General features: G+C 55.3%; 4 protein-coding genes across 9 annotated transcripts in view; 3 read left to right on the top strand and 1 right to left on the bottom strand.

Annotated features, from left to right (window-relative positions):
* Positions 1 to 10: 10 nt before the first annotated feature.
* Positions 11 to 10,253, top strand: SEMA4G (semaphorin 4G). The gene is given in 15 exon segments (XM_023743237.1): positions 11 to 307; positions 402 to 491; positions 494 to 549; positions 827 to 889; positions 3,496 to 3,594; positions 3,697 to 3,790; positions 3,936 to 4,049; positions 4,252 to 4,421; positions 4,505 to 4,674; positions 4,969 to 5,113; positions 5,276 to 5,498; positions 5,894 to 6,009; positions 6,136 to 6,311; positions 6,498 to 6,559; positions 7,944 to 10,253. Coding segments are annotated over 15 exon segments (2,535 nt in total). The 5' UTR covers positions 11 to 183; the 3' UTR covers positions 8,777 to 10,253.
* Positions 10,254 to 10,974: 721 nt separating this feature from the next.
* MRPL43 (mitochondrial ribosomal protein L43) lies at positions 10,975 to 12,177 on the bottom strand. Its single transcript, XM_006101733.3, has 3 exons — positions 11,981 to 12,177; positions 11,785 to 11,891; positions 10,975 to 11,665 (listed from the first exon to the last, which is right to left on the bottom strand). The coding sequence occupies exons 1-3, from the start codon at positions 12,109 to 12,111 to the stop codon at positions 11,424 to 11,426; spliced, it is 480 nt and encodes a 159-aa protein (XP_006101795.2). The 5' UTR covers positions 12,112 to 12,177; the 3' UTR covers positions 10,975 to 11,423.
* Positions 12,178 to 12,187: 10 nt separating this feature from the next.
* TWNK (twinkle mtDNA helicase) lies at positions 12,188 to 17,332 on the top strand. Of its 2 annotated transcripts, XM_014467116.2 has the most exons (6): positions 12,188 to 14,109; positions 14,288 to 14,320; positions 14,441 to 14,528; positions 14,634 to 14,741; positions 15,051 to 15,192; positions 16,115 to 17,332. In XM_014467116.2, the coding sequence occupies exons 1-6, from the start codon at positions 12,867 to 12,869 to the stop codon at positions 16,427 to 16,429; spliced, it is 1,929 nt and encodes a 642-aa protein (XP_014322602.1). In that variant the 5' UTR covers positions 12,188 to 12,866; the 3' UTR covers positions 16,430 to 17,332. The 2 variants fall into 2 exon arrangements, with proteins under 2 accessions (XP_014322602.1, XP_006101794.1); XM_006101732.3 differs by having other exon boundaries at positions 14,288 to 14,528.
* Positions 17,333 to 19,583: 2,251 nt separating this feature from the next.
* LZTS2 (leucine zipper tumor suppressor 2) overlaps positions 19,584 to 22,693 on the top strand; it is a 10,436-nt gene continuing 7,326 nt past the window's right edge. Inside the window, exon 1 of one of the 5 annotated variants that reach the window (XM_006101731.3) lies at positions 19,584 to 19,997. Coding sequence is in view for 1 of the 5 variants with exons in the window: in XM_014467112.1 (XP_014322598.1) it covers positions 21,719 to 21,784 (66 nt within the window). In the remaining 4 variants the exon portion in view is untranslated. Of the gene's footprint in view, positions 19,998 to 20,291; positions 20,315 to 21,494; positions 21,519 to 21,583; positions 21,785 to 22,693 lie in introns of those variants that run through there. The other 4 variants (XM_014467113.2, XM_014467114.2, XM_023743238.1 and 1 more) reach the window with 4 other exon arrangements.

Consider the following 22,693-nt stretch of genomic DNA (forward strand, 5'->3'; position numbering starts at 1 on the left):
ATGGCCATACAACCCTATGATTCCATGTCCCCCCAATTCCAGGACCCTCCCTGGCCCCATGACCCCTGACCTTTCAAGTGCTCTCCCTGGACCTTGACCCCTGTGACTATTCTTCCCATCATCCCATTGACTCTGGCCCTGGCTCCCCTTGGGGGTCTTGTTGGTCTGGGCTTCCCCAGGAAGATGTGGGGGAGGCTCTGGCCCCTTCTCCTGAGTGTCCTCACAGCAACTGCAGTCCCCGGACCCTCGCCACGAAGACCATCCAGAGAACTAGATGCCACCCCACGGATGACTATCCCCTATGAAGGTTAGACCAACTCCCCACCTCAAAAGGCAGCAGGGGCTGGGGCTGGGGCTGGGGGCAGGCCAAGAACTGGGCTCACAGCTCCTGTTCTCCCCAGAGCTCTCTGGGACCCGGCACTTCAAGGGCCCCGCCCAGAACTACTCAACACTGCTGCTGGAAGAGGCCTCAGCAAGGCTGCTGGTGGGAGCCCGGGCGCCCTGTTCTCTCTCAATGCCCACGACATAGGAGACGGGGCTCACAAAGAGGTCAGCCCCTGAAACCTGGACCACCCAGAGGGTCTCCAGCTTCATCTAGCTCCCCAGGGCCTCAATTTCCTGAAAACTCTGCAGCCTTCCATAGCTCCCTGGTCAGACAGTTCTGCCCTTCCCAGCCAGGTCTCTTTTACACCCAATGCTCCTCCTGAAACCCCCACCCCAATTTCCCTATTTCCTGGGGTCCTATCCCTGGTCTCACAGGTAATAGAGAAAGGCAAGGGTATTGGGGTCAGTGCATCAGCCTTTCTCCCCTTTCCCCCTTCTCCAGATCCACTGGGAGGCCTCCCCAGAGATGCAGAGCAAATGTCATCAAAAAGGGAAAAACAATCAGGTATGTGGTCTGCCCTGTCCCCAGCTCCTTTCCTCCTCCTCCTCAATTGGGGATATCAGGGTTGAGAACACAGATGGAGAGGTAACAATCAGCCAGTCAGTTGCAGCAACCTCAATAAACACTGTAAGTGCTACTGGAGTGGCAAGCCCCGGGCACAGCACTTCTAATTCAAACATCTGGTGACCTATTAGCTTGGTCTGTGATGGCATCTTAATTTCCTCTGGGCTCCCAAATAACAATCATGATAACAATAATTAATCTCTAGTAAGTGCTGACAGCTATTATCTCACCTAATTCTAAAATAACCCTGTGAAACAGTATTGTTCTCCATTTTAGAGATGAGAAAAATGAGGTTTTGGTCAAGGAATAGCTCAAGTACCCAGTATTCCATGGAGGGGTGTTGGTGAAGTGTCAGTTCTTTCTGACTAAAGACACAGGGTGTCTGCAGGGGTCCCTTGTCTGACTATGTAACAGATCTATCTGGGGAGCTTTTAAAAATATGCACTCCCAAGGCCCACTGACCCAGGGATTCTGATTCAGTGAGTCAGGAGTGGTGCTGGGACAGCTGTGTTTAAAGAGGTGCCTCTTGGAGCTTTCATCAAAGGCTGCCTCCTGGTGCAGCGTGGATGGAAAATGGGGCTGGGAGGCAGGTGGAGCCCAGGCCATAAAGGGCTGCAAACGCCCAGCTGGGGGTTTGGATTTTATTCTGGGACAATGGGCACCCTCACCCAAAAGGCTCTAGATTCTGCAATTCTAACACTCTCCCAGGTGAAGCTGACACTGCTAGTCCCTGGACCACACTTTGGGTCTACAGAACATTTCCCAAAACATATGCTGGGGAACATTAATTTTCAAAAGAGGGATTTAACAGTCAGATGAGTTTGGGAAATGCTGCATGCTCAATCCCATAATGCATAGCAACAACACCCTTAAGGCTCTAAGAAGTTCCCGGTAAAGGTAGGTTTTAACCTGTGGTTTCCAACTTATTTGACTACAGAATTCCTCCGCCCCACCTTTATTAATGTAAACATCTTGAGGAAACATTACTTACTATAGGAATAGTTATCCAGCCCCAGGCATCAGATGGATTAAAATGGAGTCCGAAGGCTGGAAAGGCAGTAGGGAGGTTGGGGACATGGTGTGGGTCAGAGGAGGGATGGATGCCAAAATACTGCACCCAGTGAGGGAGCCAGATGAGACAAAGATGCCTGCATGGATTCAAACCCTGGGTAACAGGCAGGAGGAGGAGCCATTAACAAGGCAAAGAAGTCAAGAGGGTAGTAGCTTAAGGCATTTGATGGGCAGAGAAGACCAGTGTGGCTGGAGTAGGGTGAGGCCAGCATAAGGGCCAGAAACAGGAGCATGTCGGACCCTATGTTCAGGACTCTGGTGAGCCACTGAAGGCTTTTTAAATATAGCAGTGACATGATCTGGTTTAGATTTTTTTAAATGCCTTGGAAAAAGTGGGTTGCAAGAATATGTTGATTGGTAGAATATCTCTGGAAGGGAACTCTAGACAATGGTAACAGCAGTCTCTTTTGAAGCAACAGGGATAAAAAGGAGACTCTGTTTACAACATATTCCTTTGTACCTTTTGAATTGTACACTGTGTGCACGTATTCCCTACTCATTGAATAAATAAGTCATTTTCTTATAAAGAGTGATGGATGGTTGGGAGTGCTGCAGTAATTCAGGGAAGAGTTAATGGTGGTAATTTGGACTCAGGTAGGGGCAGTGGAGGGGAAGTGGACCAAGTCAAGAGACATTTAGGACAAAGGAACATTTCATCAGGGAGCAGGTCTGAATGTGGGGGTGAAGGAATGGGAAGCAGCAACAATGACTCCTGGTTTCTGGACTGAGTAGGATGCAGGGAGGAAGAAAGGAGGGAAAGACTGGATGAACAGGTTTAGGAGGGAAGATGCAGGTTAGGGAGGAGGGGATGAGCTTGCTTTCTGACAAGGTGAGTTTGATGTGTCTGGAAATATCTGGTGGAGAGAGGGCCGGAGCCTGAGGATAGATATGGTAAGGTCACTCCAAAAGGGTATGGGAGCTCCAGGATTGGGAGACATTGCTGAGATGTGAGAGAAGCATGTTAGGGTGGGGAGAGCCTGAGAGTACCTGAACTGATGGTGCAGGAGAAGCTGGCAGAGTATATGATGTAACAGAAGATAGAGGGGCCCTAGCCGGTTGGTTTGGCGGATAGAGTGTCAGCCTGTGGACTGAAGGGTCCCAGGTTTGATTCTGGTCAAGGGCGCTTGCCAGGTTGCGGGCTCGATTCCCAGTACGGCGCATGCAGGAGGCAGCCCATCAATGATTCCCTCTCATCTATGATGTTTCTATCTCTATCTCTCCCTCTCCCTTCCTCTCTGAACTCTATATATATATAAAATTAAAAAAGAGATAGAGGGGAGAAGAGGAGGAGTCATGCCCCTGGGAGGCCAAAGGAGAGCGAGTTCCAGGGAATAGTCTGTGTTCTGGGCACTGGGATCTTGGAAAGAACTGCGAGTCCTGTGAGTGAGGATAAGAGCCAGACTACCAAGCCAAACTAATGGAAGAGGCCTCTAAGGAGGCCCAGGGCTCACGGCCCTCCCCTACCTATCCCACAGACCGAGTGCTTCAACCATGTGCGATTTCTACAGCGTCTCAATGCCACCCACCTCTACACGTGTGGGACTCATGCCTTCCAGCCCCTCTGTGCAGCCATTGTGAGTATGCCTGTCCCAGTCATGGTCATTGGTCCTTGACCCCAGACTGGTCTGCCCTGCCTTTCCTTGGAACCACTGACTTTTGAACTCTCATTCCCCCAGGATGCTGAGGCCTTCACCTTGCCAACCAGCTTCGAGGAGGGGAAGGAGAAGTGTCCTTATGACCCAGCCCGTGGCTTCACAGGCCTCATCATCGGTGAGCATCTCTCCTCCCCACTCCTCCCTCATCCGCAAGCATGCTGTGTGATGGACATAGATGTCATTGCTAGGACTTGCCACCATGTGCGTTATGTGCCTTGTTGTATGTGACATGTCTCATGCCTGGTATGTCCCTACCCCAGATGGAGGCCTCTACACAGCCACACGGTATGAATTCCGGAGCATTCCTGACATCCGCCGGAGCCGCCACCCGCACTCCCTGAGGACTGAGGAGGCACCCATGCACTGGCTCAATGGTTAGGAGAATGAGGCTCAGGATGATGGGGGGCAGGGACTATTTCTTCATCTTTATTCCCTTGGGCAGTTGACCATCCTTTCCCCAAATCCCCAGGTGAGCCTGCCTATTCCTGGGTATTGTTGAGTGAGGGGTTAGGGCCAGGGGGGAGGGGGGAGACACCCAGCCTGTCTCTGAAGCCACTTGAACTGCCCGACCCGCAGATGCTGAGTTTGTGTTCTCCATCCTGGTGCGGGAGAGCAAGGCCAGTGCGGTGGGTGACGATGACAAAGTTTACTACTTCTTCACGGAGCGTGCGGCTGAGGAGGGTTCTGGCAGCTTTGCTCAGAGCCGCAACAGCCATCGTGTGGCCCGTGTGGCCCGTGTGTGCAAAGTGAGTAGGACTGAGGTCGGGGCAAGGGTGTAAAGGCTGAACCACTGACCCTGGCCCCTGACCTCCTGCCCCTGCCTCACCAGGGAGATCTGGGAGGGAGGAAGATCCTACAGAAGAAGTGGACCTCCTTCTTAAAGGCGCGTCTCATCTGCCACATTCCACAGTATGAGACACTACGTGGTGTCTGCAGCCTGGACGCTGACACCTCAGCCCACACACACTTCTATGCGGCCTTCACGCTGACCACACAGTGGTCAGTGCAGGGACAGTGGGGAGGCAAGAAACTGGGGACAGCACAGGGGCTGGAGCAGAGGTCACTGAGGATAAGACAGGATGCATTGTGGGGAGGTCTGGCTGCAGAGAGAGAATTTTAAGCATGTCTAGCTAGCCTGGGGCTGGAGGCCACAGTGGCCTACTGACCCTCAGGAGGCCCTATGGGCCTGGAGCTGGGGTTAACCAGGGTAAGTGGGCTACAGGCTGGGCAGGTGGCAGACAGGCAGGCTCCATTCAGTGTGACTCAGCCCTCTCCCCTATGTATTATCCCTAGGAAGACCCTGGAGGCCTCAGCCATCTGCCGCTATGACCTGACGGAGGTGCAAGCTGTCTTTGCAGGCCCCTACATGGAATACCAGGATGGTGTCCGGCGCTGGGGCCGTTATGAGGGTGGGGTGCCGGAGCCCCGGCCTGGCTCGGTGAGGGAGCAGGCCTGGGGTAGGGTGCTCAGTAGACAGAACCCCTGGGAGGGACTGGAGGGTCTGGCCATGTGGGGAGCACAGGCAGGAGGACAAAACCCGTGGGAGAGTAGGATCCTTGTGGGGAGTCCTGAGGTTCACCACCCCTGTCCCCTACCCCAGTGCATCACAGATTCATTGCGCAGCCAAGGCTACAACTCATCCCAGGACTTGCCATCGCTGGTCCTGGACTTTGTGAAGTTGCACCCACTGATGGCTCGGCCCGTGGTGCCCACACGTGGACGGCCCTTGCTGCTCAAGCGCAGCGTGCGTTACACACACCTCACAGGGACACCTGTCACCACGCCTGCTGGACCCACCTATGACCTGCTCTTTCTGAGCACAGGTGCTTCTGACCCCTGGCCTAAGCCCTCTGGTGACTGCTGACCTGTCCTTTGATCCCTGTTGACCTCTAGTCCCTTGATGACCCTTGGTCACAAAACCCTGGTAACCATTGATGTTGATTCTTCAATGAACACTCACTACTGGCCCCCAGTGAACACTTGGTTTTGGTGACTTCTGACTCCTGTCACCAACCACAATGACATTTGACCCTGATCACTAATGCTTCTTAACTCAATTCCTGCCATGACATGCCCAGAGTTCCCATTGTCCTGAGGGCCCACTGCTACTGGCTGAATCCTGTCCCTGACCTCATGACTCCCGAGCTGGTCCCATACTGCAGGGGGCCAAGAGCAGATTCCATTGCTGGGATCTGACCTCCTGCCCTTTTCATACCAGCTGATGGCTGGATCCACAAGGCTGTGGTCCTGGGCTCTGGCATGCACATTATCGAAGAGACACAAGTGTTCAAGGAGCCCCAATCTGTGGAGAATCTGGTCATCTCTCCAATGCAGGTAACCCCTGACTCGTGACCCTCAGAATGCCAGAATAGGGGGATTGGGAGGCTGGGCATTGGCTGTGTATGTGTCTATAAGTGGAAGTGGGGTTGTTGCTGACTAGCTGTCCTCTCTGGCTCCCAGCATAGCCTCTATGTGGGGGCCACTAGTGGAGTCATCCAACTACCACTGTCCAGCTGTTCCCGCTATCGCTCCTGCTACGACTGCATCCTGGCCCGGGACCCTTACTGTGGCTGGGACCCCAGCACTCGTGCCTGCATGGAGACCAACATCGTAGTGAACAGGTCTCAGGGTAGCAGGTGGGAAGTGGTAGGGGATTTGAGGGTCCCATGTGCCCAGGGACTCAGAGCCTGAGGGGAACAGGAAGGCCTGCCAGCTGTAGGGGGAGTGGGAACCAGTTGTTGGTAACAGCCCTATTGACCCCGCCACTGGGGGACCTGAAGCCCAGTTCCCCTTGTTCATGAGTCCTGTTTTTCTGTCTCCAGGACAGCACTGATACAGGATATAGAGAGAGGAAACCGAGGCTGTGAGGGCAACAGGGACACAGGTAAGTGATATTCATGTATGTGTGTGGGTCTGGCTGTCCTCCTTACCATTTACATAATTTGTATGTATGTAAATGTATGTATCTGAATGGCTGTGTCTGTGTGCTTTCAGATTCTGGCACAGAGTAAGTGCTCAACAGACATTTGTTGCCCAAAAAAATTATAAATGAGGAAACGTGCTCACTTCCGGAGCTTACAGCCAAGTGGAGGGAGGAGGGGCTGGCAATCACACGATCACACAATTAATTATAATTATTTCCACTGGTTTTTGTTACAAAAGAAATAATTACAGCAATGACAAGGGTTTGAAGGATAATGGGTACTTCCCCAAGGAGGATCAGATGACTCAGGTGATATGTGAAGAGCAAAAGTTAGTAATCATAGCTAATATGTACTGAGAACTTACTATGTGCTGGGCATTCACATACATGAACGCCATTCATTCTCTCAGCACTGCCCTGAGAGAGGTGCCATTGTCATCATCCTCACAAGGGACAACCTCTCCGGCACAGGGAGAATAAGTAAGCTGACCAGAGTCAACCAGGTATTCAGCGGCAGGGTCAGAATTTGAACCTGTGCCCAGCAGTCAGACTGGAGTTTGTGCTTTTGATCACCGCTATGCTCTCCCCCTCAAATTAACCAGGCAAGTGGGGGCCATCGGGAGAGGGATGTCACCCAAACAGAGGGAACAGCAGGCAGAGTGAGCTTGGTGTGTTTGAGCAACAAGAGAAGAGGCTGGAGAAGTGGGCAGGGACCATGCTAAGACAGGGGAGTGGCATGATCAGCTGAGTGTTTTTAAAAGGTCACCCCACTGCTGCATGAATGGGTTAGATGGGGACCAGAGTGGGCCAGCAGTTGGGGAAGAAGAGAAGTGAACAGGTCTGAGGTAGATTCCAGAAGCAGGATCTTGGGTGAGAGTTACATACAAAGGTGAAGGGGTGGGGGCAGGTGAGAGGCAAAGGAGACCCCCAGGTTTCTGACTTAAGCACCTGAATAGCTGGTAATGCTATGCAGTGATAGTAATTTGAGGAAAAGATTTGGTGTAGTTTGAGACAGAAGCTTTAGCCTTAGTTCCTGTGACATGTACAAGAGACTCATGATGCCCAGCATGTGGGAGATATTCAAGTCTGACGCTCAGGAGAGAACTCTGTGCTGGAGGTGGAGATTAGGCATCACCAGCAGATGGCAGGAATTGAAACCACAGGGAGGGCCAATGTGAGCCTTCTGTGTGAGCAAAAATGCAGAGCTTGGCCAGTTGTCACCTTGATTCCAGATTCTATGCTTGATGCTGGGGACATAGCAGTGAGCCATCTGGCTTGCCATCTCCAGTGCCTTCCCTGGGATTGGCAGGCGTTGACTGCTCCTCCCGTCCCCTCCTCTCTCCAGGGCCACCACCACCACCAATGAAGACACGCACTGTGCTCCGGGGTGACGACGTCCTCCTGCCCTGTGACCAGCCATCCAACCTGGCCCGGGCCTTGTGGCTGCTCAACGGGAGCCTGGGCCTGAGTGATGGGCAGGGTGGCTACCGTGTAGGCGTGGATGGGTTGCTGGTGACAGACACACAGCCTGAGCACAGTGGCAACTATGAGTGCTACGCTGAGGAGAATGGCCTCCGCACCCTGCTGACCTCCTACAGCCTCGTGGTACGGCCTGCCACTCCTGCCCCGGCTCCACAAGCCCCTGCCATGCCTGGGGCACAATTGGCATCTGATGTAAGGCTGCTCTATGTGCTAGCCATTGCTGCCCTTGGTGGCCTTTGCCTCATCCTGGCTTCCTCCCTCCTCTATGTGGCCTGTCTTCGGGGCGGCAGACGAGGGCACCGACGGAAATACTCACTGGGCCGGGCTGGCAGGGCAGGGGGCTCTGCTGTGCAGCTGCAGACAGTCTCAGGCCAGTGTCCGGGAGAGGAAGATGAGGGTGACGATGGCGAGGGGGCCGGAGGCCTAGAGAGTGGCTGTCTCCAAATCATTCCGGGGGAAGGAGCTCCAGCCCCACCTCCACCACCACCACCACCACCACCAGCTGAGCTGACCAATGGGCTGGTGGCATTGCCCAGCCGGCTGCGCAGGATGAATGGCAACAGCTACATGCTCCTGAGGCAGAGCAACAATGGAGTGCCCACAGGGCCCTGCTCCTTCGCTGAGGAGCTCAGCCGCATTCTGGAGAAGAGGAAGCACACACAGCTCGTAGAGCACCTGGATGAGAGCTCTGTCTGAGCCCAGCGTCCCAGGACAAATGCTCTTCCAACCAGCCTGTCTGCCCAGGCTGGGCTGCTGCCTCCCAACACAGCCCTACCTTCACCGCCCCCCACCCCCCAACTCCAGGCCCTTCTAACTTTTGATGTCCCTATAGGGCTGGCCAGAGTCAGGCCCAGCCAAAGTCCCCTCAGTCTCCACAGACCCATCTGTGAGCAGCCCAGGCCAACTGGTTCTCCTCAGAGGTAGGTGCTCCCTCAGGTTCTTCAGCCCCAGCCCCAGTTCCTATTCCTTTAACCTGAGCACGTGGGAGGAGAGGACCCCATCCTCCTGCCCATTCATCTGCTCAAATCCTCCCTCTTTCTCTCAGGCAGGGCTTGCAGGTCCAGATGGCCTCAATGTCACCATCCTCCGCATGGCCCCATGTGCTGGATGGTCCTGACACCAGACAAGACCTCTGTAGCCAAAAGAGCCACTTGAGCCCTACGTACATTCACATGCACACATGGAAGAATGTCTACCAGCTGGGCTGCAGGCCCCCACCCCCACCTTCTGGTGCATCCTTATTTTCATCCCCTTTTCAGGGCTTTGGGTTCCCTCCCAATTGCCATATCCCATCCTATCTAGCTATCTAGTCCTCTTCCCTAGTCCCAGCCCCCTATGATGACCTCTGTCAAGAACTTGGGAACAGGCCGGCAGTGGGAGGTAAGACTGTATCATTCTCCTCTTCTCCCTTAATGGGTAGCCCTTACGCATCAACCTCCCCCCTCCCCCCATGCCCTTGGTCACTCTCAAGAGTGACAGAGGCAGAGTTCTAGGCATGTCCCTCACATACACGTGCTTACATTTCCACTCACATGCACCTTATGAGCCTCCTCTTGCTGCCTCAGACCTGTCTATCAGGTTTGGTCCATGGACATTTCAAAGAGAGAGCCCTCTCTGGTGTAGCTGTCCTTGCAGACACTTCCCTAGGACGGGCAACCCACACTGCACTCAATGAGCCAGCCTCCCTTTTGGGGACCAAGCATTTGCTACCCCTAGATCAGAGCAGGAGGAAGATCTGATAACTCACCTGGCACATGAAGCCCGTTCTTGGAACTATGCAAAGGGCAGAGGCTGGGAGTTTGGATGCTTGGCTCCACCCCTGTCCTACCTCACCGGGGCACTTTTAGGGTCCAGTGGCCTCTGAAGTCTCCAGGCCCAAATGGGACAATCAAATCCTGACTGAGCTCCCCCATTCCTTTGGGTGAGGATGACTGTTATTTTTGTAGCTGAGAACGTGGGATCCCACGGATTTTTACTGCCCTTCACCCTTCCTCTCCCACCTCTCCCCCACAATGAATGTATTTATTGTGAGATGGTTATACTCTTTAGGAATGCCGCCAATCCCCTCCCCCCCTCCCCCCACTCCAGGTGGGTGGAACGGACATGTGACAGTGGGGAGCCTAGACTCCGCTCCTCCACCCTGTTGGTTAATAAATACCCTTTTCCCCATGACTGTGAGTAGTCTGCTTGGTCTAAACTGGCCTTCCCCTGCTCACCAGGGGACAGGCTTCTGAGACTATGGAAAAGGGCTGCAGGGTTAGGTCTGCTCCCCACGAAACCATTTGCAGAGGAAACTGGGATCCTCAGCTTCCATCCTGGCTGCCCTTTGTTAAGGCTCTCACTAGTAACGGATCATGGCATGAAGGGCACAACAAAAGTAGAGTGGTTCAGGACTCATAGAAAGGTTTCTAGGTTTTTACCTCCTACCTCTTTTCCTCACCATCTTCCCCACCTTTTTTTTTTTTTTTTTTAGCTAAACCCCTAGAACAGTGGTTCTCAACCTTCCTAATGCCACGACCCTTTAATACAGTTCCTCATGTTGTGGTGACCCCAAATTTCATTGTTACAAACTGAACATAATTAAAGCATAGTGATTAATCACAAAAACAATATGTAATTATACATGTGTTTTCCGATGGTCTTAGGCGACCCCTGTGAAAGGGTTGTTCGACCCCCAAAGGGGTCGCGACCTCCAGGTTGAGAACCGCTGCCCTAGAAGATGCTCCCCATTTACCAGTAACCCTGAGAATCACTCTCTCCAAGGGTCAGGCCTAGATTAATTACACGGCCTTTGATATTAAGCATCCTGAAAGGTTTAGTACATGCCCCACTTCTGGTTTTATGATCATGAAAAATGGGGTTGTGCTTAAAATATTTTGAAGTAAGACCTCAGGTGTGACCGTGCGCAAGTTTATTCATCTCAGTTTTGTCATGTACACGCATTCATACAGCCTCGCCCGGTGCCAGGTTCACAGCAGAGAAGGTGCTGGCGCTCTCTAGCTCAGGGGCTGCAGAAACAGAACCTCAGAGACGCTTCAGAAGCCGGCCTGGGAGTCCCTCGCTGTGAGAGACCACTGTCATCAATTTGGATTTCAAAGAGGAGGACCCAGGAAGAGCCCAGAAGACTCTCAGGTTTCAGCAATGCCAACTGGCTAATTGAGACACAAGGTCACTGCCCCTCGCAGTGGGCACCAAAAGCAACAGGCAGCTCTTCTCTGTCCCGAGCGAAAGTTTTGGCATCAACTTTCTCTTTCTCAGGCTCCATCTGTCCGTCTGGGCTTGTAACCCCCGGAACCAAAAGAGGAGGAACCGCCTTCCCTGGGGCTGGAGTCGGGGCAACTCTTCACTGGGCTTGCCCCTGGGCGGGGGCAGGACCCTGGGCCTCTCGGGGGCGCAGCCCGCCCCGCGCCGTCGGCTTGTTGGTGAAGGGGTGCCACTGGCCCTGGACGCTGGGGCTGTCCGTGTGGAAGGGCTTGCGGATGCGGATGATGTCCAAGCCCGACTGGGTCGCGAGCTTCTTCACCAGCGTCGTGATCTCCTCGACCGACTTGCTGTTGAGGCTCTCCTCGCGCACCGCCCCGTTCACTGGCGGGAGGGAGGTGGGTGAGAGGCGGCGGGCCGGTCAGCCCTCAGACGCGGGAATGGAAACGGGCCCGCCCGCCCGCAGGCCGCCCCCCGCCCCCGCGCCCGCCCGGCCCACTCACGGTATTCGGCCACGACTCTGGGCACATGACACGGCCGCGCGTTCACGTATATGACGACCCCCGGGTTCTGTCGGGCGAAGTCGGCCACCTCCTGTTCCACGAACTCCCTGGGAAACCCCAAAAGGGTGAGCACGGTGACCCCTGACCCGGGCGACCTCTGCCGGGAGTCGCTGCCCCGCGCCCCTCGCAGGCTCACCTGGCGCCGCGGGACGAGGGCGCGTCGCGGCTGAGGCTGAAGCTCAGGCGCTGCAGCTGCTGCACGTAGCGGCCCAGCCCGTTGTGGAGCACGCTGGTCAGGAAGCGGCTCGGAGTCCCGCGCGCCGTCATGGCTGCAGCGCCCAGGCGACCGAGCCCCGGCTCGAGGGGAGGGGGCGGGGCTAACCCGGGCTTCCGGTTCCGGGGGCACGCGCCCCGGGGAGTTTTGATTCCGAGGTCCTGGCGTGTGGCGCGTGCGAGTGAGTGACCCACGTTGCGAGCGAAAGTCATGAGCCGCGAGTGGTGACACGCGGCCAGGCTCGGAGCGGCGGAGACCCCGCGGGTGACCGGGAGGGAAGACACGCGCGCCGGTGGAGAAGGGGCGCGGAGAGGGGCGGGGGCCGCACGGTGGCGCCCTGGTCGTGTCGTGCCCTTTGGGGGCAGGAGCCGCGGAGAGAGCCCCTGCTTGGGGATCTAGAGCAGAGGGGCCGCGGAGAGAGCCCCTGCTTGGGGATCTAGAGCAGAGGGGCAGCGGAGAGGACGCCGGGGGCTGCAGAGATGAGGGCGACGCAGAGACGCCGCGGAGGGCAGTAGCGGTGGAGAGAATCTGGAGAAACCGTCATCGGTGAAGGGCTGCGATGGGAGAAGCTGTGAAGGAGCCAAACAGGGACCGAGGCGTGAAAGGATCGTGCAGATGGCCTGGGGTACAAGTAGCAATGTAGAAGGGCCGAAGAGGATTCAGACAGGTGTGCATGAGGGAGAAGTTTGAAGAAAGGGAGAAGCCAGCTAGGGTGCCGTGTGGAGCATCTCTAGGGTCTGATTTCGGAAGGTACCTGCACCAGGCACCTAAGGCATCGGAAGCAGGGGCTTCCACCATTTGACTAGGAATGTGGGTCCTTCTCCGAAGTGTCTACCCCCTCCGTATCCTGCTGTCCCTGCGCGGGAAGTGGATGGGTTGGAGGGGCCTGCCTCGAAGCTTGGTCCCAGGCCCTCCTCGAAGACGGTACAGGAAGGAGGCTCTCCCAGCCCTGGACGTGCCAGTGTTGCCTGTAACTGCAACGGAAATCCGCCAATATTTGCGGGCACACGGGATCCCCTTCCAGGATGGCCACAGCTGCCTGCGGGCACCCAGCCCCTTTCTGGGAGCCTCGCAGCTCAAGGACCAGACTGGTGCTACCACTTCCTTCAGCCTCTACATTAACAAGACCACCGGCCGCTTTCTCTGCATGACCAGCCTAGCAGAGGGAAGCTGGGAAGACTTCCAGGCCAGCGTGGAAGGGCGTGGGGATGGAGATAGAGAGGGAATCCTGCTGAGCGAAGCCCCAGGAGCTGAGGACAGCGAGGAGATCCGGAGGATCTGGGACCGAGCAGTACCTCTCTGGGAACTGCCTGAGCAGGAGGAGGCGCAGCTGGCTCGGGCGATGTTTGGCCTTACCAAGGTGACAGATGACACACTCAAGCATTTCAGTGTGCGGTATCTGCGGCCTGCTCGGAGCCTTGTCTTCCCTTGGTTCTCCCCTGGAGGTTTGGGATTACGAGGCCTAAAGCTCCTAGGGGCTGAAGGCCAAGGGGATGGAGTGCACTATGTGGAGACCACCATTCCTCGGCCTGGTGCCTACCACAATCTGTTTGGATTACCGCTGATCAGTCGTCGAGATGTTGAGGTGGTACTGACGAGTCGTGAGCTGGACTGCCTGGCCTTAAACCAATCCACAGGGCTGCCCACTCTTGCCCTTCCCCGAGGAACAACCTGCTTGCCCCCTGACTTACTTCCTTACCTCGAACAGTTCCGACGTATCGTGCTCTGGCTTGGGGATGACCTTCGGTCCTGGGAAGCTGCCAAGTTGTTTGCCCGCAAACTGAACCCCAAGCGATGCTCCTTGGTGCGGCCTGGGGACCAGCATCCCCGCCCCCTGGAGGCCCTAAACCGAGGCTTAAATCTTCCTCGAATTCTGCGCTCTGCCCTGCCCGCTTGGCACAAGTCTATTGTGTCTTTCCGGCAACTTCGGGAGGAGGTACTAGGAGAACTGTCAAATGTGGAGCAGGTAGCTGGCGTTCGCTGGAGCCGCTTCCCAGACCTCAATCGTCTCTTGAAGGGACATCGGAAGGGCGAGCTGACAGTCTTTACAGGTTACCCTTTGGGAAATCACTGCTTGGGTGGTGGCAGAGGATCTGGTGACATGTGGGTTTGGACTACTGTAAATGTTGAGGGGGCTTTTCCTCCCAACTTTGAGGCCCTGCTCCATGTCTTGGTTTCAAGGGTAGGACTTCCCTCCCTCACCCAGGTCTGTGTTCAACCCCCCTGCAGGGCCAACAGGCAGTGGAAAGACGACATTCATCAGTGAGTATGCCCTAGATCTATGTACCCAGGGGGTGAACACGCTATGGGGTAGCTTTGAGATCAGCAACGTGAGATTAGCTCGGATCATGCTAACACAGTTTGCTTTGGGGCGGCTGGAAGAGCAACTGGACAAATACGATGAGTGGGCCGACCGCTTTGAGGACCTACCCCTCTATTTTATGACTTTCCATGGACAACAGAACATCAGGTAAGATTCCCAGGCCTGGGGTTTTTAAAGAATGGGAGGGCAGGAGAACAGACCCTGGGGTTTTCAGAATGCTGGCTTGAACTCATTGCCTCTTCTTCTTCCCAGGACTGTAATAGACACAATGCAGCATGCGGTCTATGTCTATGACATTTGTCATGTAGTCATCGACAATCTGCAGTTCATGATGGGTCACGAGCAGCTGTCCACGGACAGGTGACGTCCTTTTGTCTATCTGGACCCACTTGGACACACATGTCTTCTCAGGCAGCTGGCCCCCAGGACTCACACTGCACTCTCTTGTTTTCTGACATGTGTCCAGACATACCCCACTCCATGTCTTTATGAGGCGTGGGGTGTAGCAGCAGGAAGTATGGACAGGGACCTAAGTGTGAGTCCTTGGGTAAAGAAAAGTATAGAGTGGGGTTGTGGTGCTTTGTGGAGATGTGAATGAATCAAGAGTATGTGTATATTCTTGTCCTGTCGATATCTGATGACCTCTTTGCTTTGTTGGGGTGGGTGCAGGATTGCAGCTCAAGACTACATTGTTGGGGCTTTTCGGAAGTTTGCGACAGACAGTAACTGCCATGTGACACTGGTCATTCATCCCCGGAAGGAGGATGATGATAAGGAACTGCAGACAGCATCCATTTTTGGTTCAGCCAAAGTAAGTGACCTTTAGAGGAGCCCGAGCTTTGGAAAGTAGAGGGGCAGGTGTGACCAGGCATAGTCCTTAGTCAGCCTTAAAGCATCTTGACTTCATCTGGAAGAGGCAGCTGGGGCCATGACATGAGGAATATAAAGGCGAATAATTGTAGGTCCTTTGCTCTCCTTCCCCTCCACGAGCTCACATCATCTAGTGGGGAAAACAGTGAGACAGTGATTACAACTCAGTGTGATAAAAGCGATGATAGGTAGCACAGGTATTTGGGGAACAAAGAGAAAAGACATCTGAGTCATCCTGGGGTATCTGGGGAGACTTCCTAGAGGAGGTGTCAGTAAAGGTTGGGTTGACTTTTGGCCAATAGTGGGTGTTTAATCACTAAATGGGAGGGCCTTCTGTGCAGCAGGACCAGCCCAATCCTGGAGCTTCCGAGGTACACTGAATGCCTATTACATGCCAGGCCTGGGCTGGGCACAGGGAACACAGGGTGAGGAGCACAGACCATGTGCTACGATGAAACAAACATGGAGCTGGGGAAGAGACTAACACTGAAGTAGAAAGATGGTGGTGCCTTCTTTATTTATGGGGATTAAGAATGGTCTCTCTGATAAAGTGAGACATTTACACTAAGACCTCAATGATAAGAAACTGGGGTTGAGTGGGGTGATGGGCTGTGTAGGAGAAGTGTTACAAGCAGAGGGAACAGCAGGTACAAAATCTGGGGATGGTAGCAAGATTGCTAAGGAACTGAAAAATTCGAATGGCCCCAGCATCATGGTCAATAGTTCAAAAAGCTTTGATGAAAAGGGAAAGTACTTTTTCCTTTCCCCATTCTTGCCACTTCTCCCTACATGCTCGACCTTCATTTCTGCTTCTCTCATATGTCTTCTCACTGCTCCTTCATCCTCTGCTCCCTGTCCCTCAGGCAAGCCAGGAAGCGGACAATGTTCTGATCCTGCAGGACAGGAAGCTGGTAACTGGGCCAGGAAAACGATACCTGCAGTTGTCCAAGAACCGTTTTGATGGAGATGTAGGTGTCTTCCCACTTGAGTTCAACAAGAGTTCTCTCACCTTCTCCATACCACCAAAGAGCAAGGCCCGGCTCAAGAAGATCAAGGATGACAATGGCCTAGTGGCCAAAAAGTCCTCTTCTGGTAAAAAGGGGGCTGTGCCCCGGAACTCTGAGACTTTCTCGGGTGAGGCCCCCAACCAGCCAGACCCCTCCCAACTTTCAAGGTGAAGGAGGTACAGAGTAGGACACTGGAAGGAGCCTGACAGGACAGGTTGGGGCATAGGTTCTTCCTTGGCCCTCTGTCCTGTGGTCCTAAGCTATGGGCCCTTCTCAGTGTGAAGGGCCTAGCCTAGGGCAGGGTCCCCTAGTGAGAATTCAGTTTAGCAGATATTTGAGAAACTACTGTGCCAGGCTTTGTTCTAGATCTTGGAATACAGCACTGACAAGACAGATGAAGTCCCTGCTTCCATTGAAAATGCAATCTGGTGAGAGTACAAGATAAGTTAATGGACAAATAAACACAAAACATAATTTCAGGTAGTGAAAAATTCAATCAGAAAAAAAAAAATAGTAATGCGATAGTGCTTACAGGCTACTTTAGATTAAGGTCTGAAAAGGTGTCTCAGAACAGAAGACCTTTGAGCTGGGGCCTAAAGAACTAGTATTGAGCCATGTGGACATCTGGAGAAAGAGGGATCCAGGTAGAAGGAAAAGGAAATAGAGAGGCCCTGAGGTGGGAATGAGCAAGTTGAGTTCGAAGCAGTGAAGTCAGGCCCCCTGAACCTGGAGAATAGGAGACTTCTTGCCAAAATTCCAGCCTAGGCTTTCGGAGCCACAGGGTGACATGGTGGGTACCAAGCTCCTCTGCTCCCCACTCTGGAGCCTGCTGTGCGGTGGCACTCACTATCATTGGATCCTAGGTCCTTGGCTCTGTAACATCAGGGCCCTGTAATGAAGGTGGAAGCTTGGCCAGAGAGCCATGGAAGGAAGCTGTGAGCCCAGAGTGCCTGCCACCCGGACACTGATTGTATGGAATGCTGCCTCTGACCACTTGAGTGGATGCAGGCATAACTTTTTGTAGAGCCTTTCCCAGTTTTATTGGAAAAAAAAAAAAATGTTTTTTCTCATTGCCTTTGTTTCTGTGCTGCTTCTTATTTGTCCACTAGGTGTCTCCCCAGTCAACTGGATTTTCTCACTTTGAATTTGGGAGTGGATGGGTCCCCTCCTGTCTGAGCTGTGTGCTCCCAAGGAAGCAAAAGCATTAAAGGGCCCTCACACACGCACTCCTTTACACTTCTTCTTGGCCTAGGGAAGACAGGATGGTGCCTCTTTATCCCTGTTTTCCCTGAGGATCTTCATATGACCCCTCTCACCAGACCACATGCCTAGGCTCTCCCTGACCTGCTGTCTCTGTGATATGAGCCACTCACTGAGCTCTCAATGTGGACTCAGGCTCAACATATTCTTATCTGGCCCCCCATCCATTTTCACCCTCCTGTACCTTCTTTTTTAAAATATATTTTATTGATTTTTTACAGAGAGGAAGGGAGAGGGATGATAGAGAGTTAGAAACATCGATCAGCTGCCTCCTGCACACCCCCTACTGGGGATGTGCCCACAACCAAGGTACATGCCCTCGACCGGAATCGAACCTGTTACCCTTAAGTCGGCAGGCCGATGCTCTATCCACTGAACCAAACTGGTTAGAGCCTCCTGTACCTTCTTAGCATTTCTCTTATGTTAATGTGTGTGTTGGAATACATAGGACTCTTGTTTGAAAAAGCAGAAACTTGGCCCTTCTCTCACCCCAGTCCACACACACACACACACACACACACACACACACAGACATGTCTAATTCTAGAAGTTCGAGGAGAGGTATAGGACTCCTCATTTTTAACAAGGAGATGGGAAAATATGAGAGACCCTGTCAGAAATATTCCTAAATGATGACACCTGCATCTCATTTCCTCTGATATCCTAAAGTCCCAGTTTCCCTTTAGATTTGCCAGCAAGTGTGGTGAGAATGCAAGACGTTCTGAGGGGCCTGGGGAGAAAGAATCCTTTTGTAAGGTTGGGAGATTGGTTCCCTCTCTGAAGCAGGGCTGCCTTACCAAGGTCTCCCTGTCAACCCAAGAAGGGCCTTCTGGAACCCTGTAGAAGGGTCTGGGATCTCTGGTCCTTTATGTGTGAGAACTATGGCTACAATTGTCTCCTGAAACACAGAGCAAAGCTGTTTTCTGTGGGGGAAGGACCGGCGGGGGGAAGGGAGGAGAGAGCTCCTCCAGGGCCTCCCTTCTTGGGGGTCTCTCCCAGACTGGCTGGAGCCAGGCCTCCTAATCCTGCGGTAATCATTCCCAGCCGCTGGCTGGTCTAGGCCTCATCCAAGGTCTCTAACACTGAGTGTCAGCCATGGTTTCCAGATGTACGCCACCAGGTCAGTCCTACCTATAAGGACATGGGTTCCACATTCTGGTCTCTCTAGAATGCCTGACGTGTTCTCAGGAAATTAGGGGTTTCCATTAAGGGACCTTTGTGAGATCTCTGTGAATTGGGGATAGAGGGCTTGTCTGTTTGTCTTGCCCCACCCTCCTAGCAGACACCCCCACATAGCACAAACCAGAATGATGGGGGTGGGGGAGGGGGAGCTAATGCTCCCCGAACCCCACACCTTATACAAACTCATTGCATTTCACAACTGTCAAACTCCTCACGTCAAGGTGAGCCCACAATGTGTTCAGGAGTGCTTGGAGCCTAGAAAGCAGTGGGAGGGATCCCTGGGAGCCACTGTCCCTGTACCCAGCCAAAGTGAACTGAGGCCAAGTGCTCTGCCCATGTCCACGTGGATGTTAAGCGTCTCCCTGAGAGCTCAGGAAGGGCCTGGCCAAGCAGGGCCCAGGGGACCTGCACCCCTTCTTCAGCTTCAGTATCAGATTTGGCTGTGAGGGGCCTGTTTTGGTCCTCCAGCAGCTTCTTTACTGTGGATGGGTTTGGGAAGGGACTACACGCCCTGGATTCTTGCTGTCCAAGTACTAAGGCTATAAATATGGCCCAGATAGCTGTAGACACCACAGGCTGCCTTAGGTGCCATGGAGGGAGGGAGCCCTGGGTGCCTCCCTGAAATACAGGCCAATTTCCTGTTTGTGCCCGTGGGTGGGACTTTATGAGTTTAAGGGAAGCCAGGCTATGCTCTGTAAGGAACCAGAACTGGCAGGCCTGCTCACCTGGACAGACACCTACTCCAAGGGCGAGCTAGGTGCTGGTTCTGCTTAGGCAGCCCCAACCCAAGCTGTGAGGGGGAGGAGAGGCGGGTCTGTCTTGCTGTAACCCGAGCCTTCTTTGTCTGCTTCCCAGGGATTTCCCCGTGTCTGGGAGTGGGCCGAGAGCGGACCAGGTTTGACAGAGCAGGGATTGGTGTCAGGAAAGCCCTATAGCCAGCTTGGTTGGGACAGCCAAGTAGGTAGCTTAGCTCTCAATCACGTGCTACTCGCCCCGTCCCCAGGTCTAAAGCCAAATCAATCCAGTAAGTTGTGAAGCCAGAGGGCAGCCTCGGGCCACCTCCGAGCTACTGCGGGGCTGGGTTCTGGGTCGGCTGTTGAGGGGGTGCGGGGCAGACCACTCCCTTCCTTGGGTCGGGGGCGCGGCCTCAGCGGCCCCGCCCCGCTCCACCAGGCCGGACCTGGCGGGCGCCCGGAGCCCGGAGCGGGCTTGAAAGCCGGCGAATCTGCGGCGAGAAGGTGCCCGCGCTGGAGCAGGAGCCGGGCAGGAGCTGGAGCGGCGACGCAGGTGGCATCGGGTGAGTGGTGGGGGCGCAGGGGTGGAGGAACTCGCGCCTCCCACACATCCCGGCACCAGAGGAAACTTTCCCGTCTGGCGAAGCTGGGGGTTGGGATGAGGAGGGGGGTTCCCCACGCCAGGGCGCAGGCGAAGTGTCTGAACAGGAAACCGACACGGAAACCCACGCACGCGTGCACTCAGACCCATGCACGCACTTGGGACGCACGAACACACGTGCACTCAGGAAAGGACGCGCCCCGTGGGTTGCTCTTGCAGTCCTTGGAGCAGCGTCGCGGGCCCGCGCGGACCCCAGCGGACAGGGACCTCTGCTGTCGCGTAATTGACAATTGACGGGGGTGGGAGAAAAGGGCCGACCGGTCACGGAACGGGGTGGGCCGGGTGGGACACCTCACACGGCTCCTACTGCCCCGGGGCCTGCAGGTGAAGACTAAGACGTAAACAGGCACCGAGCACGTGATCACGTTACGGACGCGTGGGCTGTGCTTCCCCCCACCCCGCAACAGGGCGAGGACGTCCCTCCCCAGTCCAGGGCGAGTTTTCCGGGTCCCTTGCGGGGACTGTATTCCATTCTCCGCCTAGAGAGGTGATAAACCGTCCTCCAGAAACGGGAGCACAACGCCCCCTGGAGTCGGGGTAGCGCAGGAGAACGGGAGACGGACTGGGGTGGGGTTACCTGGGCTCCTGCCTTCCTTCTCGCCAACACATTCATGGTGCCCTCATCCCTGAAGGTATTGGGAGGGGGGGGCACTATTCTTGACGGCAGAGGACAGCAACCTGCCCCCCTTCCCCCGTCCCATACCTCCAGCCTGGGTAGCAGCTGGCTGAACACCCGTCGGTTCCCTTCCTACTAAGACCCCTCCTTGCAGAACTGGGAGCTCCTCCCCCCAAGGTAGGAGCAGAAAGCCCACGCACGCAAGAGTGGGAGTCCCCCTCCCCCAAAGAATGCGGGAGCATAATCCTCCCCTCAGTACTGGAGTGGGCCTATACCCCTCAGGTAGGGGGAGGACGAGTCCTCCGCGAACATGAGGGAGGGGGCAGAGGCCACCAGCCTCCCTCCTTGCCCCACCCCCCACCCCTACGCACACGCGGAGCCCAGCTGCGGCTGGAACTTCTGGGCATGCTGCCAGAAAGGGGAGGCGGCTCCGGGTGCCCCAGGAGGCTGGGATCTGGGCAAGACCAGAGGAGGGGGTCTCCACTGGAGAGAGGGGCCCCCGTCTGTTCTTGTGATGCTGAGGATCTGGGGTGAGCCCGAGGGTGGCTGGGCTATGTTTCCCTTTCCAGGGAAAAAGAAAGAAAAACAACCCTTTCCATAGAGCTAAAAATAGAGCTGAGCGTCGGCCAGGTCTGTGGCCTGGAAGGGGAGGGTGGGGGTAAGATGCTCCTTCCTGGGGCAGAGGAGCTCTGGCAGGCCTGGCCCTGGTGGTGGTGGTGGGTGGGGGCTTGGGGGCAGGAGGCTGTCCTTGCCGAGGGATGCTGGCGTCAGCTGACCTGCCCAGGTCATAGAGACCCCTACAGGAAAGTATGTGCGGAAGAATGTTTGAGAAACGTGTGCGTGTAAGAAGTTGCGACTGTGAAAAAGACCGTCAGTGTGTGAAAGATGCTTAGGAGAGGAAGTGCGTTTAAGATTGTGACTGGGTGCAAGGACGGCGAGTTGTGCAAGCCTGTGCACAAGTAGCTGTGTGACTCCGACCGAGTCTGTGGGAGTCGGCCTGGAAGATTATGGAAAGTCGGAACATGGCACCAGGAGATGAATGGGCTCTGATTTGTGGCTGTGTGAAACGGAAGGTGGGGAAGGTTGTGTTTGTTCTTTGCCAGAGGTTGAGAATATTGGTGACCCCGACAAGACCGTGGAAATTTGAGGCTGGTGTGGGTTTGGACCCGTGATTACCCCAGTGATTGTTGAAGGGCCAGGGCTACCTCTGCGAGCAATGACCTCTCTCCTAGCTGCTAGGACCTAGCAGATGACTCTGAGGGAAGGCTGGAGAGGGTCCAGTGTGGTGGAGTCCGGTAGGGGCCACGCCGAGGTCCGGGGGCGGGATTACTGGCTGTGTTTTCCGAACCTGCCACCAGGTGGCGCCGCCCCCGCAAAGCCAAGTGTGCCGCCTCCTGGCCGCTGGGGGTGGGGCAGGCACCCACCGAGCCTCGGTCCCCGGCTCGCTCTGGGGCGCGGGCCCCGGCCGCTGTAGAGAGTGGGCGGCAGCTGACCCTCAGCCTCCCCCTCTGGCCTCTGAGGTCGGAGAGTGTGTCTGGGGTGGGGGTGCGAGGGGGACGCTTCGGCTGGAGGAGCGGAGGGGGCAGGGCGGCCGCCGCGGCTCCGGGCCCTTTGTGCTTGAACAATGACCAGCTGCCGCTGGCCCCGCGGTCGGGGTTGAGGTAGAGGGTGAGCCGCCGCCGCCGGGTCTTAAGCCGATCGAGCCCTCAGATGCACCGCCACCCGGCCCGACGGAGAGGGAGCTCGGCTTTGCAGCCCCCGCGTGCGCCCGGACACGCGTGACGCGCGGTGCTAGCGCGTGGCCGCGCCCCGGGGGCGGGGACGCCCCTGGGACCCCTCCCCCGCGCCGCGCCGCCCACTCCGGTCGGGCGGGGGTTGCCCCGCAGGGGGCGCCGCGGAGGCGGACCCTTATATTTTTTACCTGCTCATTTCAGTACACGTGGGTTTTCAAAGGAGAGTAAAAATGATGCAAGAATAGGACC

The sequence above is a fragment of the Myotis lucifugus genome, unplaced genomic scaffold (genome assembly GCF_000147115.1).
Source record: "Myotis lucifugus unplaced genomic scaffold, Myoluc2.0 scaffold_381, whole genome shotgun sequence".
NCBI classification, from domain to species: domain Eukaryota; kingdom Metazoa; phylum Chordata; class Mammalia; order Chiroptera; family Vespertilionidae; genus Myotis; species Myotis lucifugus.

Excerpts from the sequence above, each read along its gene's own strand:
- MRPL43 (XM_006101733.3), bottom strand. The coding sequence starts at position 12,111 with ATGACGGCGCGCGGGACTCCGAGCCGCTTCCTGACCAGCGTGCTCCAC. Across the intron at positions 11,892-11,980 it reads CCCTCGTCCCGCGGCGCCAG|GGAGTTCGTGGAACAGGAGG; the intron begins GTGAGCCTGCGA and ends GGGGTTTCCCAG. Across the intron at positions 11,666-11,784 it reads CAGAGTCGTGGCCGAATACC|TGAACGGGGCGGTGCGCGAG; the intron begins GTGAGTGGGCCG and ends CCCTCCCGCCAG.
- TWNK (XM_006101732.3), top strand. The coding sequence starts at position 12,867 with ATGTGGGTCCTTCTCCGAAGTGTCTACCCCCTCCGTATCCTGCTGTCC. Across the intron at positions 14,110-14,287 it reads CGAGCTGACAGTCTTTACAG|GGCCAACAGGCAGTGGAAAG; the intron begins GTTACCCTTTGG and ends ACCCCCCTGCAG. Across the intron at positions 15,193-16,114 it reads CCATTTTTGGTTCAGCCAAA|GCAAGCCAGGAAGCGGACAA; the intron begins GTAAGTGACCTT and ends CCTGTCCCTCAG.